The 18,018-nt window shown below is 36.9% G+C and overlaps 1 protein-coding gene and 1 long non-coding RNA gene across 14 annotated transcripts in view; one reads left to right on the forward strand and one right to left on the reverse strand.

Annotated features, from left to right (window-relative positions):
- LOC122453172 overlaps window positions 1-18,018 on the forward strand; it is a 175,273-nt gene that overhangs the window by 144,716 nt on the left and 12,539 nt on the right. The gene's annotated exons all lie outside the window — the stretch shown is intronic.
- The window catches only part of PTPRD (protein tyrosine phosphatase receptor type D), a 427,632-nt gene that overhangs the window by 103,219 nt on the left and 306,395 nt on the right, over window positions 1-18,018 (reverse strand). For 7 of the 13 annotated variants that reach the window (XM_043487052.1, XM_043487049.1, XM_043487053.1 and 4 more), the window contains one exon: window positions 16,411-16,508. In XM_043487052.1, coding sequence (XP_043342987.1) covers window positions 16,411-16,508 — 98 coding nt within the window. Of the gene's footprint in view, window positions 1-16,410; window positions 16,509-17,014; window positions 17,057-18,018 lie in introns of all 13 variants that reach the window. The other 6 variants (XM_043487040.1, XM_043487045.1, XM_043487044.1 and 3 more) reach the window with 1 other exon arrangement.

Here is an 18,018-nt window from a genome sequence, read left to right on the forward strand (position 1 = left end):
GTGTGTGAATACTGAAACTCTAGAGACTAACCAGTGTTCTTTTTGAAATGGCTTATTGAATTCTTAGTTTTTGAGTGCCTAGAGCACCATTTCTACATTTGTCCCATATTATTTTACACTGACATATTTCTTGTACTGACTTAAAGTTCTTTAGAGTGAAGGATTGTCATGCTGTGTTCCTCATTGTATATGCCACCTCTGGCCCCAAATTCCAGCCCTTGGGTCCATTTTTCTCTGTCAGAGACTTGCAATTCTGACTCTCTAAAAATACCAGAATACTTCTTGTCTGGAGAGAACTCCTTATCACTTCTGTTTTTTTAAATCCTACCTTTCTTACAAGGTTCAGCTCAAATCCTGCAGTTCTAATTCCTTGCTACCTGGAGATGTCTCTTACGTGCTTTCAGATGAACCATCCAGTGTATGTTACACCATTGCCTATACATTTGACAATTAGTTATGCTTAGCTTTGTAGCATAGCCTCTTCTAAAGTTTTTTAAATTCATTATTATAAACTATCCTTTCATTTAATAATTCCTGAGTTTTCCAACTCCGCTCTAAGTTACTGAATGAAATACACTTTACTATTTTTCTTTGTAGTCTATAAAACAGATTGCCCAGGACAGGTAAAAGTAAAATATATTGGTATAATTTTAACAATTTTTGTCTCAGTTGCTGTGAAAGTCTTTTGAAATTAGGAAAGTCATTTCTTTTGTAATTATACTTTCACACTGATTTATAATGCTGAGTAAATATATACAAAAATTTTGAATCTGGAAGTAACAGGCTGATGCCTTCCCTCTTCAGATAATCTTCTCATCAAAGCTGAAAACTGTAAATTCACTGACCTTACAACAATCCATATTGATTAGCAAGACTACTGAAAATAACCTATTGGATAAGCTATGGTCCATAAAATCACACAGTTTAAACAAGGTCCACAGTATGTTAGAGGAATAACAAGATCCTTTTCCCTATCTAATGCTGGAAAAAGCTGAATAGATACACCCTTTCTAGGGGATCTATGTATGTCTATTTAAAACTGATGTTACTTTGAAAAGACCATTTTTTTCCCAAAGTAAAGATATTATTAATCAAGCTATCCACACAGCTTTATTCTTAAAAGATAATTATGTATCTGCTTATTTAAAATATCCGTTGTCAAGAAAATATACATTCTTTTTATCACACAGCACAAATCTTATTTATTCCAACTTGAGGGTATGCTTTGATAGTTTAAGATAGTAAACAAAATACAAAGACACTAAACAATCTTATAAATAGCAATATGGGTAATATACCAAACATAAAGGAAAGGTACTAGCAGATATAATCTCTTTTACAATATAGATACAATATAAAGCAAGTAGGTTTTATAATAAGGGAAGTAGAAAAAAAGTTTATATGACATTTTAGTAGCTCATACTACTTCCTGGAGGTATGTATTTCATCCCATTAAGGAATTTTGGTTAAAATGATAACACAAAATACTGTGCTTGATAATTGCTTCCATTGCTTAGAGAAACATTAAAAATTCTGTCATGGGGAAATATAATAAAGAACAAATTCTGTTCCTTAATCTTATTTAAATACATTCAAATAACAGAATATGAGAAAAGGAAATATGCTTTCTCTAAAATGGGTCCAAAAACCTATGAGTTTAAAGGACTTATTTTTCAGTCCAGGAAATTAGCAAATACAGACTTTGAAAAACAGATTTTAGGTAGCTGCTGGAACTCTAACTGGATTTCTAAATCCCTGAAGTTTATTGAATGTTAGAAAAGCAAAAAAAAAAAAAAAAGAAAGAAAGAAAGAAAAAAAAAGTCATGTCTCCTCACATGGTAGATATAACAAATATAGACAAAAACCCAAGTCCTATTGTAGTGGAGTAAAACTCATAGCTGCATGTTACTGGAATCCTGGCAAAATCCAGTTGTTGAAGTTGTGGTCAAAAATTTAGGTAAAAAACTGAAGGGGACTGTAGACTACAGTCTGTAGACTCAGAATTCAAGGGCAAGGATTGCGTATCAGTTTTTGTATCCCCTGAGCTTAGCAAAGTACCTGGTACATAGTAAGAATTCAGTAAATGGCTGCAATATGAGATGAACTGAATATAAAGCTAGAAGGGGAGACAGACCTCTAACGAATGGATATTCATGTGTTTGGAAATTTTTTTAGAGCTAACCAATATTTTTAGAATCAGTCTTCCACTCTTCACAGGGATATTTGGAAGAAATGAGCAGCTTTGTTTCAGAGTTCATTTGATTATTCTCTAAGGAAAACTATAATCCTCGGTCTGTGGCAGCACAACTGTTTGTTGTGGGAATGATTATAGATCAAAAACAAAAAGATTATATCCCTTTTCAAGAGCAAATGAGTAGCAAGAACAGATGAAGTCTTAAGGAAACAAAGACGTTCTTTTCATGCAAATGTGTTTATGATAAAACTAGAGAGAGATAAATACTGAAACTACTAGTCTTTGTGAAACTTGCTGGCAGATTTTTAGTTTTGAGGAAAGATGCTTTCCCCGCCCAGAGTTGGCCTTGAAGTATGAAGACCACAGATCATTTTTCTTTACAGATATGGAAAATAGAAAAAGTGAGTTCTGCAATGAGCATTCTGCTGCTGCGTATGTCAGGCACAGGAATGAATGAATGAATGGCTTCCCTATCTCTGCACAGAATCCCCATCAGGCACTTAATCTCCTGTTGTGTTGTTGTTGTTTAGTTGCTAAGTCTGTCTGACTCTTTTGTGACCCCATGGACTGTAGCCTGCTACACTCCTCTGTCCATGGGATTTCCCAGACAAGAAAACTGGTGTGGGTTGCTATTTCCTTCCCCTCAGGCATATTCCCCACCCAGGGGTCGAACTCATGTTTTCTGCATTGCAGGCAAATTCTTTATCAGTAAGTCACCAGGGAAGCCCCTGATCTCCTGCACTGTCCCACTAATATATTACCCACGAGGGGTCCACCACGGAAAGCCAAAGGTGGATTTTCCACCTAGATAGAAGACTGTTGGCCATGAAGTTGCTGTCCTTTTGTTCCCATAGGGTCTATGCTGTAGTACAGAACATTTTAACTAGAGCGTCTCTATTCATGACTTGATAAATGATATCCATCTTGATGTTGTGCTACTATGTTTGGGAAGAGTGAGATGTGAAGAGCAGACTATGTTCCTGCTTCATTTTTTATACTTATTCCTATATTCATCCCAGAAACACTTATCATGCTAGTCATAGGTTAATAGTCCAATATTATCTGCTAGTCACAAGGATACCCCAATAAATACAATAACTTTCCCTGCCCTGAAAAAGCTTTGATTTCAGTGGAAGACACACCAGGAAAACAATAAAAACTGTGATCCCTTGCAGTGGAGTCAAACACAGTGAACAGGGAATCAGTTGCCACATCCACAGTGACAGGCACTGTCCCACCTCAATACCGGCTTTTTACTCAAGCTTCCCCCAGACTCTGGCAGGAGTATTTTCAAACAACTCCACAGAGACATGAGCTCCCTCTGTCAGATGTTTAAATGTGATATAAACAAAAGAAGCATAAATCTTCATAAAAATGTAGGGGAAAAAAGTTTAGGTCTCCTTGATTCTTGATAATATATCCATCTAATATTCAAATATAAAGTATATCCAGTGAATTGTTCACTTTAGAAAGCTGTACTTTATAATATATGAATTCTATCTCAAAATAATAAAGAAAAATACACAAAATATATCACAGAAGTTTCCTTTTGGCCTAAGAGCACCTTATTTCTTTCAGTAAATAAAAACCACCTCTTTTATCACAAACCTTGACAGCTTCCTGAATGTATAGCACTGTTTATAATCAGGGTTCTCATATAGATAGCAAAACTTATTGTTTGCAGTAATGTACAGTGTTTTGTTTTTTGAATATTAGTCTATTTGTATCTAGAGAGTCTATCCAGAAAACATCAGCTGTTTCTAATTAATGTCAGATGAGAAACTGGCTGAGTGACTTCAGCCACATCTCTTAACCTCCGGGAAAATGTCACCTCTTCAGTGAAACCACAGACTAGATTTGAAGATTTTTGGAAATCCTCAAATATAATTCCCAGCGGAATTTTATGACACTAGATTCAAACTTCTGAAACTTTAGGACAGTGTTTTGTTTTTTGTTTTTTAAGATAATGGGAGACTCCTTGAGATGTGACAGGAAGGATCAATATGGAAGGAACAGAAAAGGAAGAAAAACGGAAATCAATGCCGTTAGTTGCACAGGAACACCCACCAACTCCAATACCCAGGCTGAAACCTTTTATTTCTCTTCATGTCCCAACTGATGAGGAGGAGGTCAATTAATTACCTTGGGGGGGAAACAAGACCAAGTTCTTCCGCTGTCACTAACGTGGCCCCCTGACTGCTCCTCGTACAAAGGGAGGCAGCATTTCGATGTTCGTTACCTGTACTAATTACAGTTGCTCAATCACTTCAGCCATGCCTGCACGTCTAAGTTACAGAGTGGGTTCTACGTCTGTGGGGTGGGGTGGGCATGAGCACAATGAGGGGGAAGGGGAGAGGGAAGGGAGCGCCTGATCTATCTGATACTTAGTGGTTCTTAACAGACTCATTCATGTTACTTGAACATGGATCATTTTGCAAGTAATCTTTGTCAAACAGATGAAGACATTCAAACTGTTCCTTTTTTTTTTTTCACTTTTTATTTTATATTAGAGTATACTTGATTTACATATACATAGATATGTTATTTTTCATTTAGGTTATTACAGAATATTGAGTAGAGCTTCCTGTGCTATGCAGTAGGTCCTCTGATTATCTACTTTGATAATCTATTTTATATTATATATATATATATATATATATATATCAGTGTGTGTATTTTTTGTTTATTTTTAATTGGAGCATAATTGCTTTACAATATTGTGTTGGTCTCTGTCATACATCAACATGAATCAGCCACAGGTATACATATGTTCCCTCCCTCTTCAACCTCCCTCTCGCCTCCCACCTCATCCTACCCCTCTAGGTTGTCACAGAGCATGGGGTTGAGCTCTCTGTGTCATATTGCAGATTCCCACTATCTATTTTACACGGAGAAGGCAATGGCACCCCACTCCAGTACTCTTGCCTGGAAAATCCCATGGATGGAGGAGCCTGGTAGGCTGCAGTCCATGGGGTCGCGAAGAGTCAGACATGACTGAGCGACTTCACTTTCACTTTTCACTTTTATGCATTGGAGAAGGAAATGGCAACCCGCTCCAGTGTTCTTGCCTGGAGAATCCCAGGGACGGGGTCACACAGAGTCTGACACGACTGGTGACTTAGCAGCAGCAGTAGCAATATGTATGTTTCAATGCTCCTCTCTCCATTTGTCCCAAAAGAACTTAACCATGCTCTGTTCTCATCACCACTCACCTTCTAATTGCTCTCATAGAGCTTCTTTTTTGGAGGAAGAATGGAATGTTACAGCAGATGAGCTCTGAAGCAAATTCAGTGCTAGTGCCTAACATATATTCACCTTCATACCAACTTTACGAGAAAAGACTAACATTCTCATCCTAACTAAGAGAGAAGCAAGGCCACAAGAGCTGTAGTACCTGGTTCAAGTCAAGTGGCACAGTGCTAATGTGAAAATAGGAACCTTGTTCTCCCTGACTTCAAAGCTCTCTCCCACATCTGCTATTGTAACCCTCAAAATGCACACTTATCACTCAGGCCCTAAAACCCCAACTTCATTTTAAAATCAAAATAAAATTCCACCGTGGCCTCTCTCTTGCTATTGATCTCTTTGAAGTTGAAAGCTTGCTTTGGAAGTAGAGACACTTCAGGATTAACTGTTTCCTGAGAGCCTTGGGCTCCACATAGGAGCAGTAGAAACAGTCTGGACAATGTCCAGTGATGGTTAAGAGCCAATCAGTTATGACAGACTAGTGTGAGAACAAGGATTGAGAGACAGAAAACCGAAGTTACATGAGATTCCCCCAAATGCTGCTATGACTCCCAGAAGAAAAAATGAAAAGTTCAAGTGTAAAAGATATGGAGTTTAACCTTGCTAAGGAAACTGTCTAAGGTTTAAAAAAAAAAAAAATAAGTGGGTCTCTGAACATTAAAGAAGTCCAAATTCAAGTAAGTTTTAGAACTTGAGAATTTGCTTGCAGTTTGCATTCTAACAGTTACAAAAGTACAGAAAGAATAAAAGACTATAAACACATATCTACACACCGTGGTTTTGGATGCAGCATTAACTTCTAAGGTGAGCTGCTGTGTCTTTGTGTCCTACTAGATTTGTTTACAAGATGCAGAATGGCAGCCAGGCGGGAAGGGACTGTCTGTACCTTCATATCTTACTTGATGAGGCTAGTCCTCAGCTACGAACAAAGAAAGCGTCTTCTCAGACTGCCAGCTGGCAGGCTTGTCTTTAAACACTGCACTAGGAGTTTAATCAGTAGGTAGATTTGAGTTAAAGCTGAGGGGTCTGCATTAAAATGCATTCACTTCTGTACTGTCTAAAGATAATAACAGTGTATTTTCTGAGAGAAAGGGTCTGAAAATAAGGCTTCAACTGCTGATCAATCAGGTGGGGATGAGAAAAGCAGCTCTTTTTACAGACACACATTCTTTGTTCTGTTTGCTCCTGTTGCTCCTACTAGCAATTTTGACCACAACAAAGAGTTTCCATGAACTGTAAATTCTGTTAGAAATTGATCCAGACACATACTTCGGTTAATCATCTGCTGTGGGGCCAGTGGTGAGTGGGTTGATGGGTGGCCAACAGCATACAGAGAAGGCCTAACACCTGACCAGGAGAAGTTAATATTCGAACGCAGGAGATGAGTAGAATAAAAGAAACAACAGCCTAGTGCTAAGTGCATTGGTTTAAGTTAGCAAGTTTTCTTTTTTTTTCTTGATGATGATGATTTTGTTTTTCTTTTTCACTCAGTTCAGAAAAGCCCTACAGGTATGATCAATGACAGGGATGGGGAGAGGCCAGAGTTTCATTGATTCAAAGACATTTATTTTTTTCACATTTTAATATCTCTGAAATTGACGTGCCTCTTAAAATTGAGGGCATCTGTTTGATGAAACAGTACCTACTCAGACTGCTGAGCACTTGTATCAGGGGCTCTGTGAGCATTTTATATGTATTAATTTATTTTTAATTATCTTCGAGGTAGGTTTACTTCTATTTTAGAAATGAAAAAAGTAAAATACAGAGAGGTTCAGTTATTTGCTTAAGGTCACACAGCTTGAGACAAACAGCCTGACTCCAAGAGCTGTGATTCTAGCCACTGGTGTCCTATCACCCCACTGTTAGCTCAGTGAGTACAAGGCATGCAAAGGGCTTTGGACCTAATCTGAAAAGGAAAACTACTGTGTTTTTAAAGAAGTAGGTAATGATTCCCACACTCTTACCCCCAGTCAGGATGTTCCACTTTGGAATAGTAAATTTAGCCATTCATCTCCCCCAAAGGTTAATTTGGTTTATCCAGCCCAGGTATGAAAAGGATACTAGTTTTTACATTATAAAATCATTCATTTTCTCATTCATTACACAAACCACCAAAATGTGTTCAAAGTTAAAAAAAAAAAAAAAAGACAAACACTTTCTATCCCTGTGACTCATGTGTCAAACATAATTAGAAATTTTCCCTGGTCAATTTTACTCGTCTATTCCGCATAAAAGATGAAAATAGATCTGTCAGTCACCACTTTCTTACTTGAGAAAGGCAGGGAAGCCACTCTGAAGAAAAATTCAGCGCATTGAAAGCTAGACAAAAAGTCAGAGAAATGTGCATAAGTGTGTGTGTGGTTTCTTGTTTAGATCTCTGTAATGCTCTAATGAATGTCCACTGTCATGAGTTTACACATAAATTATAAATTAATTGAAAGCAGATATGACAAGTAGTTTTTGCATTATGAATGCTTGGAGGTTTACAAAACATGAGCAATAAAGGCTTTCTGCCTACAAATGCACTCTGGCACACAAACATGGTCAGATACACCTAGAGCCTTTTTCTAGAGAAAATAGAAATGTTTTCTTTTGGGATCTTTGCTTTGATGACAGATAGTTTTGTCCCTCTGTGGAAAAAGACAAAGTTTACCACTGGAGATGAAGAAACATCTATGAAGAACGTAGAAAATGACATAGGAAAAACCACTGGGTTTGCCCAAGGATAATGATGCAACACAAACTGGGGACTATGACATTTTTACAAAATGTTTAGCATAAATATTGACATAGTTGGAAGACTTAGATTTCTGGATTCTACAACCAACACATAAGAAACAACAGTAAAACCTTTGGTGTCTACAGCAGGTGAGTTAAAATCGTGTTCTTCTTAGAACAGGAAGTCATGAGTTCGTGAACTGTTTCAGCCACGTTCTAGGTGTGTGACCTTGAATAAGTTGCTCTTTCTCAGTCTTTTGTTCCCTACCCCTATGATCAGAAGGTTAAACTACATGATCCCTGAGGTCTGTTCCAGCTCTAGCCATTTTAAAATAGGCTCTAAGCAATGTTTTTTAATGTCTCTATATATCTTGGCATCTCTTGACATGTTTCATTATTCATGAGGAAATAATATATCTTTTTAATTTACCTGTCTTACCAGTATTGTGAAGAGTTTAGCCTATTAGACAAAGGTGCCACATACATGCTGTCATTAAAATGGAAAGACAGGGACTATTATCTGGAATGTTTCAGATAAGAGGCTCATTATCATCTGCCCAGACTGGAGATGTGAGAGCGTTGCCATGAGCACCGGAAGAAACTCTTAGCACATTAGGATGCTAAATGTTGGAAGGCACATGGGCGCTGAGATTAAAGATAATACACTTCCACAGATGGCAGCAAAGATCCTGGACTAAACTAGGTAGCAACAAAATAGGTCAAAGGTATCCTTCTGATAGGCCTTCTGTGAATCAGGTTTTCACCTTTCTCCTATTGCCGCAAAAACAAAACAAAACAAACCTGATCTTCAGAGAGGTGTGTGTGTGTGCTCAGTCACTGACTGACTCTTTACAACCTCATGGACTGTGCAGCCTGCCAGGCTCCTCTGTCCATGAACTTCTCAAGCAAAAATACTGGAGTGTGTTGCCATTTCCTACTCCAGGGGATCTTCCTGATCCAGGGATTGAACTTGTGTCTCCTGCGTTAACTGGTGGATTCTTTATCAATGCCCATTCAGAATAGTTTAACTTTATTTCTTTCTTTCTACATTTATTTGTTTGTTTATTTAATTGAAGTATAGTTGATTTAGTTTTTCCAGTGTACAGCAAGGACTGTATATATTCTTTTCCAGATTCATTTTCACTATAGTTGATTATAAGATTTTGGATATAGTAGTAGTTTCAGTGTATGTGTGTGTGTATATACATATAGATATAGCTATAGTTGTTCAGTCATTGAGTTGTGTCTGACTCTGCAACCACGTGGACTGCAGCACGCCGGACTTCCCTGTCCTTTACTATCTCATGGCGTTTGCTCTAACTCATATATGCACATGTATGTATGTGTGTGTGTGTGTGTGTATTTAAGATGATACCACTAAAAGGCCTAGTGATGACAAATTTGAAAATATAACAGATATTGGATAAGTATTCATGTCTGTGTAACTGCCATGGGCAGGTGGACTGTGGCCCAAAAAGTAATTTGTAAGTCACCTGCTTGGAACTTGGAAGAAAATCAGCTGAGTTAATTACCTTTAAAAGGGAGATTATTTCCTCAATGTAGAAAACAAAGGTATAAATTCTGTAATGGACCTGCAGTACATTGCCCCCCTGACAAAATGCTCCTCACTGCTGTTCTTCCTATATATACTATCAGTTCAGTCACTCACTTGTGTCCGACTCTTTGTGACCCCATGGACTGCAGCACACCCCTGTCCTTCACTATCTCCTGGAGTTTGCTCAGAATCATGTCCATTGAATCACTGATGCCATCCAATCATCTCATCCTCTGTCACCCCTTTCTCCTCCTGCCCTCAATCTTTTCCAGCATCAGGGTCTTTTCTAAGAACTTTGTTCAGTTCTTTGCATTAGGTGGCCAAAGTACTGGAGCTTCAGCTTCAGCATTAGTCCTTCCAATGAATATGCAAGGTTGAGTTCCTTTAGGATGGACTGCTTTGATCTCCTTGCTGTTGAAGGGACTCTCAAGACTCTTGACCAGCACCACAATTCAAAAGCATTGATTCTCGCATGCTCAGACTTCTTTAAGGTCCAACTCTCACATCCATACATGACTACTAGAAAAAAAATATAGCTTGGACTGTACAGACCTTTGTCGGCAAAGTGATGTTTCTGCTTTTTAACTGTCTAGGTTTGTCATAGTTTTGTCCAAGGAGCAAGTACCTTTTAATTTCATGACTGCAGTCACTGTCTGCAGTGATTATGGAACCTAAGAAAATAAAGTCTGTCACTATTTCCATTGTTTCCCCATCTATTTGCCATGAAGTGATCAGACCAGATGTCATGATCTTTGTTTTGTTGAATGTTAAGTTTTAAGCCAGCTTTTTCACTCTGCTCTTTCATTTTCATCAAGGGGCTCTTTAGTTCCTCTTCACTTGCTGCCATTAGGGTGTTATATCACCTGCTTGTCTGAGGTTATTGATACTTCTCCTGGCAATCTTGATTCCAGCTTGTGCTTCATCCAGTCTGGCATTTTGCATGATGTTCTCTGCATGTAAGTTAAATAAATACGGTGACATTATACTGCCTTGATGTACTCCTTTCCCAACTTCGAACCAGTCCTTTGTTCCATATCCAGATCTAACTGTTGCTTCTAGACTTGCATGCAGGTTTCTCAAGAAGCAAGTAAGGTAGTCTGGTCTTCCCATCTCTTGAAGAATTTTCCGTAGTTTGTTGTGATCTACACAGTCAAAAGCTTTATCATAGTCAATTAAGCAGATGCTTTTTCTGGAATTCCCTTGCTTTTTCTATGATCCAACAGATGTTGGCAATTTGATCTCTGGTTCCTCTGACTTTTCTAAACCCAGCTTGTACATGTGGAAGTTCTCAGTTCACATACTGTTGAAGCCTAGCTTGAAGGATTTTGAGCATTATCTTGCTAGCATGTGAAATGAGGATAACTGTGCTGTAATCTGAACATTCTTTGTCATGGCATTTCTTTGGGATTGAAATGAAAACTGACCTTTTCCAGTCCTGTGGCCACTGCTGAGTTTTCCGAATTTGCTGGCATATTGAGTGCAGCACTTTCACAGCATCATCTTTTAGGATTTGAAATAGCTCAGCTGAAATTCCATCACCTCCACTAACTTTGTAGTGATGCTTCCTAAGGCCCACTTGACTTCGCACTCCAGGATGTCTGGCTCTAGGTGAATGATTACTACATTGTGGTTATCCAGGTCATTAAGATCTTTTTTGTACAGTTCTTCTGTGTATTCTTGCCTCCTCTTCTTAATCTCTTCTGCTTCTTTTAGGGCCTTACTGTTTCTGTCCTTTATTGTGCCCAACTTTGCACGAAATGTACTATGAGTACTACCTTTTGTTCAGTACCTTTTCCAGCTCTTTACGTCACTACTCTCCCTTTACTGAAACTCAGCAACACTGCATTAATCCTTTGGATTAGCTTCTGGATGTTCTTATTAGTATTTTGTGGGGTGGGGTGGGGAGTAAGGTATATAGCTAACATTGCCTACTCGACATCCTAGAAATAAAAGTTTCTTGTGACTATTATATTTCTCTCAGCACTTAGCATGATGCTTTTCTGCAGCACTATGGTGGATAATTATTGGTTCCCCCTCCAGCTCAGAAGTAACTTTTTCTCTTTGATCCAAGGAAGGAACCAGATATATAGGGATGGGCTATTAGGAGTTATGTCCTAAAATGTGCCTCCACAACCCAGTGAGTCCATTTAAGTTCACAGTTTGTTTACTGGCATTTGGAATTTGACAAGAAAAAAATCTTTCTTTAGGGACCCTCTATGTAAAAGAATATATGATCAAAGGATATATTCTCTGTATGTGGGTGGGAGAAACAGAAGAAGCTGGCATGTACAGGGGAAAGAATAGTGCAGCCCAGAGAAAAACCCCTATGGTGAGAGTTTCAGAGTGGATGTTGGAAATCTCTACAGTCTTCCAGTTTCAGATAACAGTTCTGTTTTGTTTTTTTTTAATTTATTGAAGTACAGTTGGTTTACAATATTGTGTTAGTTTCTGGTGTATAGCACAGTGATTCAGTTATATATCTATATCTACCTATATTCTTTTTCAGATTCTTTTCCATAATAGGTTATTACAAGATACTGAATATAGTTCCCTGTGCTATACAGTAGAATCTTATTTATTTTATTTATAAGTAGTGTGTATCTGTTAATCCTAAATTCTTAATTTAAGTCTCTCCTCCCTTTTGGTAAGCATAAGTTTTCTATGTCTGTGAGTCTGTTTCTGTTGTGTAAATAAGTACATCTCTATCATTTTTTACATTCCACATATGTGATATCATATGATATTTATCTTACTTCAGATAAAAGTTTTTGAAGCATACCTGTATGGATAGCATTTGCTTCTATATAAATATATAATTTATAATACATGTATAATAGATAATATACAATAAATACAACAAATGGCCCTTTATTTTCCTTTAAGCAGACTCTAGGAGCTGCAGTTGATTTCTTGTTCTTGTTCAGTCGCTGTCGTGTCTGACTCTTTGTGATCCCATGGATTGTAGCCCATCATGGGATTTCCCAGGCAAGAATATTGGAGTGGTTTGCCATTTCCACTTCCAGAGGATCTTCCTCACCAAGGGATCAAACCTTACAGTCAATCTAATATAAACAGGATTCATGTATATGATATTGATAATGCTGACTGTGATGGCTGTCAAATTGATCTCATACACAGATATATTTGCCATCTGAGGAAATGGTGAAATGAAGATTGGAGGGGCATATGTGTATTGTATACACACACACACAATTATTCAGTCTTAAATAAGATTCTTCCATTTGCAACAACACTGATGGACTTTGAGGGCATGGGCATCATGCTAAAGGAAATAAACCAGACAGACAAATACTGTATGACTTCACTTAAATGGAATCTAAAAAAGTAAAACAAAAAACAAAATCCTCAGAAACAGAAAACAGAATGGTCATTGTCAGAGGCATAGGGTGGATGATGGAAGAAATGAGTCAAAGTGGTCAAAAGGTCCAAGCTTCCATGTTACAATTGACTCTTGAACAATGCAGGAGAAAATACTATAATTTAAACTGGGTTTTGCTATTGAAAAATATCCATGTATAAATGGACTTGTGCAGTTCATATCCATGTTGTTCAAGGGTTAACTGTATAAGTCCTGAGGATGTAATATACAACATGGTGGCTATTTAACAATAATGTGATATATATTTGAAACTTGTTAGGAGAGGTATTCAGAGTTCTCATTACAAGAAAAAATATTTGTAGTTATGTTAAGTGATAGATTATAACTAAATTTATTGTGGTAATCATTTTGCAATATACACATATATCAAATCACATTGTATGATAAATTAATACAATGTTAAATTTCAGTTATGTCCCAATATAACTTGAGATAAATAAAATGAACATTGGTAATTAGCATGATTGAATTACTAGACTAGCATTTTTGAAGTTCAGACAAGCAATTTGGATTTTAATTGGGCTTCCAAATGATCCATATGTAAACAGTAGCTAGGAGTTTGTTTGACAAGGTGTACACATCTATTCTAAATCAGTTGAAACATTCACCAGCCTGATGTACTGACTTTTGACAGTGATACCAAATTTAATTCTCTGAATTCTAGATGCTATCCTCATATTCTGGCCACTTAAATTCTAGTAGGACTTGGCAGTCTCACTGAAGAAAATAAAAGCCTAAAGTAATTTTAAAGACCTTCAAGATGCAGTTATACTGATTCCTCAGGTTCCTTCTTCCAATTGTCATGAATCTGACTTCAATTTTCTTTATAGTAAAGGAAGTCTCTCACATAATCTAATAATATCACTTTATAATTTAAACCCACTTCCTCCTAGTCTAACCTCAGAATCAGTGTAAACAGGTTTCATGCATTTAACTCCTGTTTTAATCTTAGAATCAGAGTAGCAGATTTAGCTTCGCCCATCTTGAGAGGTCTAAGTAAACATTAATCCGTAGTGATTATGCTAAAATAATTATGTTTGAAAGTAATATGACTTGTCTCTTCTCACTGAAAAACAGTGAAAAATCTATTCAAGTTTATATAGAGATAATATGTCAAAAAAAAAAAAAAACAAAAAACCACTTCTTCCAGTGTGTTGCTCTCTGGTCTAAAATACTATGCAGAGTCTTTATCATATTATCACAGATGAACACAACACTTAAATATCCCCTTCATGGCTGTTAAGGCACAGTAGAGTCAATTCATGCCCAGGGAGCTTTAATCACAGATCATCGTCATGATAAACGGTGAAGTCAGTGTGGGCTATCATGTCAACGGCTACTCGGGGAGTTCTTAATGGGAGTGCTGCCAGCATGAAGTTCATAACTACTTTCAAGGAGCACTTCTAATCTAATGGCTAAATGAGTATCATTAGAGTATCTTTTACATGCAGCATTTCTAGAGAAATCCCGTATTTAAAGGAGACAAGTTACTGTAGTCAATGCATACAACTGAGACTGCTTGAATAATGCAGATATTGTCAATGGTTTAAAGTTATAAGAGTATAAAGTTAATTAATGGCTTATAACAAGTTGAGCTATCAAATTGTATTTTTGTGACCCATCATATCATTCATAATCACACATAATGTGTTAAAGTGGGGCCATGAAGAAAATATCACACATAGGAAAACACTAAGAATAACAATAATAACACTCATGATAACAATAAACAGCAGGTTGGCAGTGTTAAAAGTTCTGGCTAGTGAAAGCTAACACTTAACTATGTGATTTTATGTTGCCCCAAATGGCATTCATCATATGCCTTGTTTTCTTTTTAAAACTCAATTTTCAATCTCAAGCCTCAAACCAGAAACTATAGAAACTATTTTCAAGAATACTGCACAATGTAAAGAGAGCCTTTATGACTAAGAGGAAGAATCGGAAAGAAATAAGAAGCAGACCATTTAGAAAATAATTCAGAATCCAATGTGTTTCCTAAAACTGAAATGTTCTCCTAAATGCTTGAAAGAGAATAAGTGAAAATATAACTTAACCGATGAGCAAGCAAACAAAATCTCCTTTGTGTTCTATCAACAAAGATGTTGGAATATGTAAATTGAGTAAAAGGTTACCAGCTCTTGAGACTGAATGTATATGGGGCTACAGATATGTTTTGCTCAGGAAGCACAATAAGATAATAAAAAATTGAATGTTTAAAGACTAGAAAATCCATGCAAATGTCCAGATTGCCACAGGCCCCACTGCTCCACATTCTTTTACATGGAGCTTCTTCACGTGGTTGATAACTCTCTAGCCACTTGAGGTTAGGGCTCTTCTTAGAGTTTTCTAACCAAATATGGCAGGAGTTGGTAGGGACTGAGAGAAATCCAGTCCATCAGCCTCATTTCAGATCGATAATAGAGAAATCAAGGGCGATAACAAGGATGTGATTTAAGAATCCCATTAAGTAAATCAGTAGAAACTCTTTATGGTAGAACTTGAACAGTTTCAGTTTTGTTATTTGGCACAAGACTTTAGTTGGACATTTTACTGTTACGCTAAGTTAAACTTGATCTAAAAGATAAACAATCATTCAGTTATAAATAATCCATGAATTCATTCCACTATGGGTCCCTGTTTCTGAGGAATATGATAAATACTCAGTTTCACAATCTTCTGCTTGATAAATGACACAATATCTAAATACCCACACATAAACAATTTTTTATTCATTTTCATCAAGGATTAACACAAAACCTTTAAGGATTCTGAAAATATAAGATACTGTTAAGTTCACCACTGCTTCAGAAACACCCAACAGTCTGGGAACATATTACTATCTTAATATTAGCTCAAATATTATTTTATATCGAATGGGTAAAATCATGTGTATGTACTTAATAATTATAGTTTTGAGGCCATGTAAACTGACCAAGAGCACTGGGAAATCTGCTTGTTCTCTGTAATTTCTTTTTCAGTGAGCTTTCTCACCATAATTTAGTGTATCTGGCACTCATCTGCTATATAGGGAAGCTTACACATTTAGTATATTAACTTGAAATCAGGAAAGATAAACCAACCTCATTAAATAACACCAAACAGACATAAAAAATTAGATACCTTTAAAAGTACAACTATTCCATTAATTATACAGATACTTTTAAGTTGGCTATTTGTTGTAAACTTTTGTATCAGATGCTGAGTCATATTTAAAGGAAAAAGAACTGATGGATATGATCAGAAAGAAGAGGGGGACAATTCTTGAAAATACTGTCAAGTATAAACACACTGAATTACCTCATATTCCTGGGAAAACTTCAAGTTGTCATTTGCTTTCAACCTTTCAATGTGATCTGCAAGTTCCAAGATAGGTATTGGAGGATGGCTAGCCATACCTATTAAAAGGAAAGAATACAGACATTTGAAAACAAATGAAAGTGATGCTAACTATTCCAAAATACAGAGAATACTATAGTTAGAAATGGCCTGAAAATACGTGAGTAGTAAAGATGTTTAATGTGAAAAAGCAGGCAGATAGTTTGGTTACTCAAAGCAGGACATGCTCTGGAAGGATGAATTTTGTAGCCAAATGAAAAGTCACCAAGCATAATCTCCAAACTAACACTCCTAATGTGAAAGAAAGTGTTATTGTGCTATGAATCAGTGCAGTTAGCTAGCGGAGAGAACTGACAGTCAGGCTTGATGTCAACTTCTGCTTTGAGTAATGACTGTTATGTCATTTCAAACTCCTTCTCCTGCACTGTGTGAAATGGAAATTGTGTGGAATTAAATGGTGTAAAGTGAACTAAGAAAAGAGACACTGAGAAAGGCCTAAAAAGGGAAAGAGTTGTAGCTGGATAGGAAACATAAAGTGACTTATGCAGAATCAAGGAAAACTAACTTGAAGAATGAAGGTTACCAGGGTAACCGGAATCATCTGAACCTGCAAAGGAAATGATGGTGTAAATAAAATAAAACAGAACAAATTTGTTTAAAAAAAAAAAAGAAATGGATAGCCTGATATACTTTTAAAAAGCACTAATAAAAATGCTGCAGGTTTTAACAGGATTCATATACATTGTGACTAGATAAAGATCGCTTTAATATTTCACAAACCTGTAGGTGACTGACATTCACATGCAAACATGGACACAAAGAATGACATGCACCACAGACTATAGACAATAATCACTGATGACAAAATCAGACACAAAACTGAGTTTCAAAAATGTTTCCACTAGTAGCAGATTGTAGAGGTTGGGGTTGCAGCCTTCTCCTGGACATTTATCAATGGCCACACTGACAGCCTGGTGGTATTTTGCCCCAAGTCCCCATTATTCAACCCCTAGCAAACCTACAATCTACTTCAGGTGTAAACATCTTTGTCCACTAATGGGAACTGAATGCAGGAAAGGGAGCAAATGGTGAAAGGATGAAGAGGAAAAAGAAGGTGGTAAAAGAAAGCAGTGACATGGGGGTGATACATCTTAGTTCAGTCTGCCCGCTGAAGGTATTCATCGAGTCTGTTAAAAATAAACCACCACTAACTATGGTGATTCCAGTGTCTTTATAATGATTTTTCATTTTTCATATGATTTATATTTTACTTCTGATTAATTTTCAAGAGCACCATAAGAGACCATTGCTGACTCATGTCTTATAAGTGCAAATTCCAGCTGACTAGAAAAACTTGAACCAGCAAGCCCCCAGGGAGGCCTCTAAAGTGGAAAAAAAAAAAAAAAAAAAAGGGAGGGACTCAAGCTGGAAGCCCTGTCCCTGTGGACATTCTACTGTCCCTGGGACTCTCTGGAAGGTGTCAGGCTGAGGTATGGTGACCATTAAGTCAGCACAACATTTAATTACTTTGTAATTACTTTATGGGTATTTTAAATATTGTACTGATAT

The sequence above is a fragment of the Cervus canadensis genome, chromosome 14 (genome assembly GCF_019320065.1).
Source record: "Cervus canadensis isolate Bull #8, Minnesota chromosome 14, ASM1932006v1, whole genome shotgun sequence".
Lineage (NCBI taxonomy): Eukaryota > Metazoa > Chordata > Mammalia > Artiodactyla > Cervidae > Cervus > Cervus canadensis.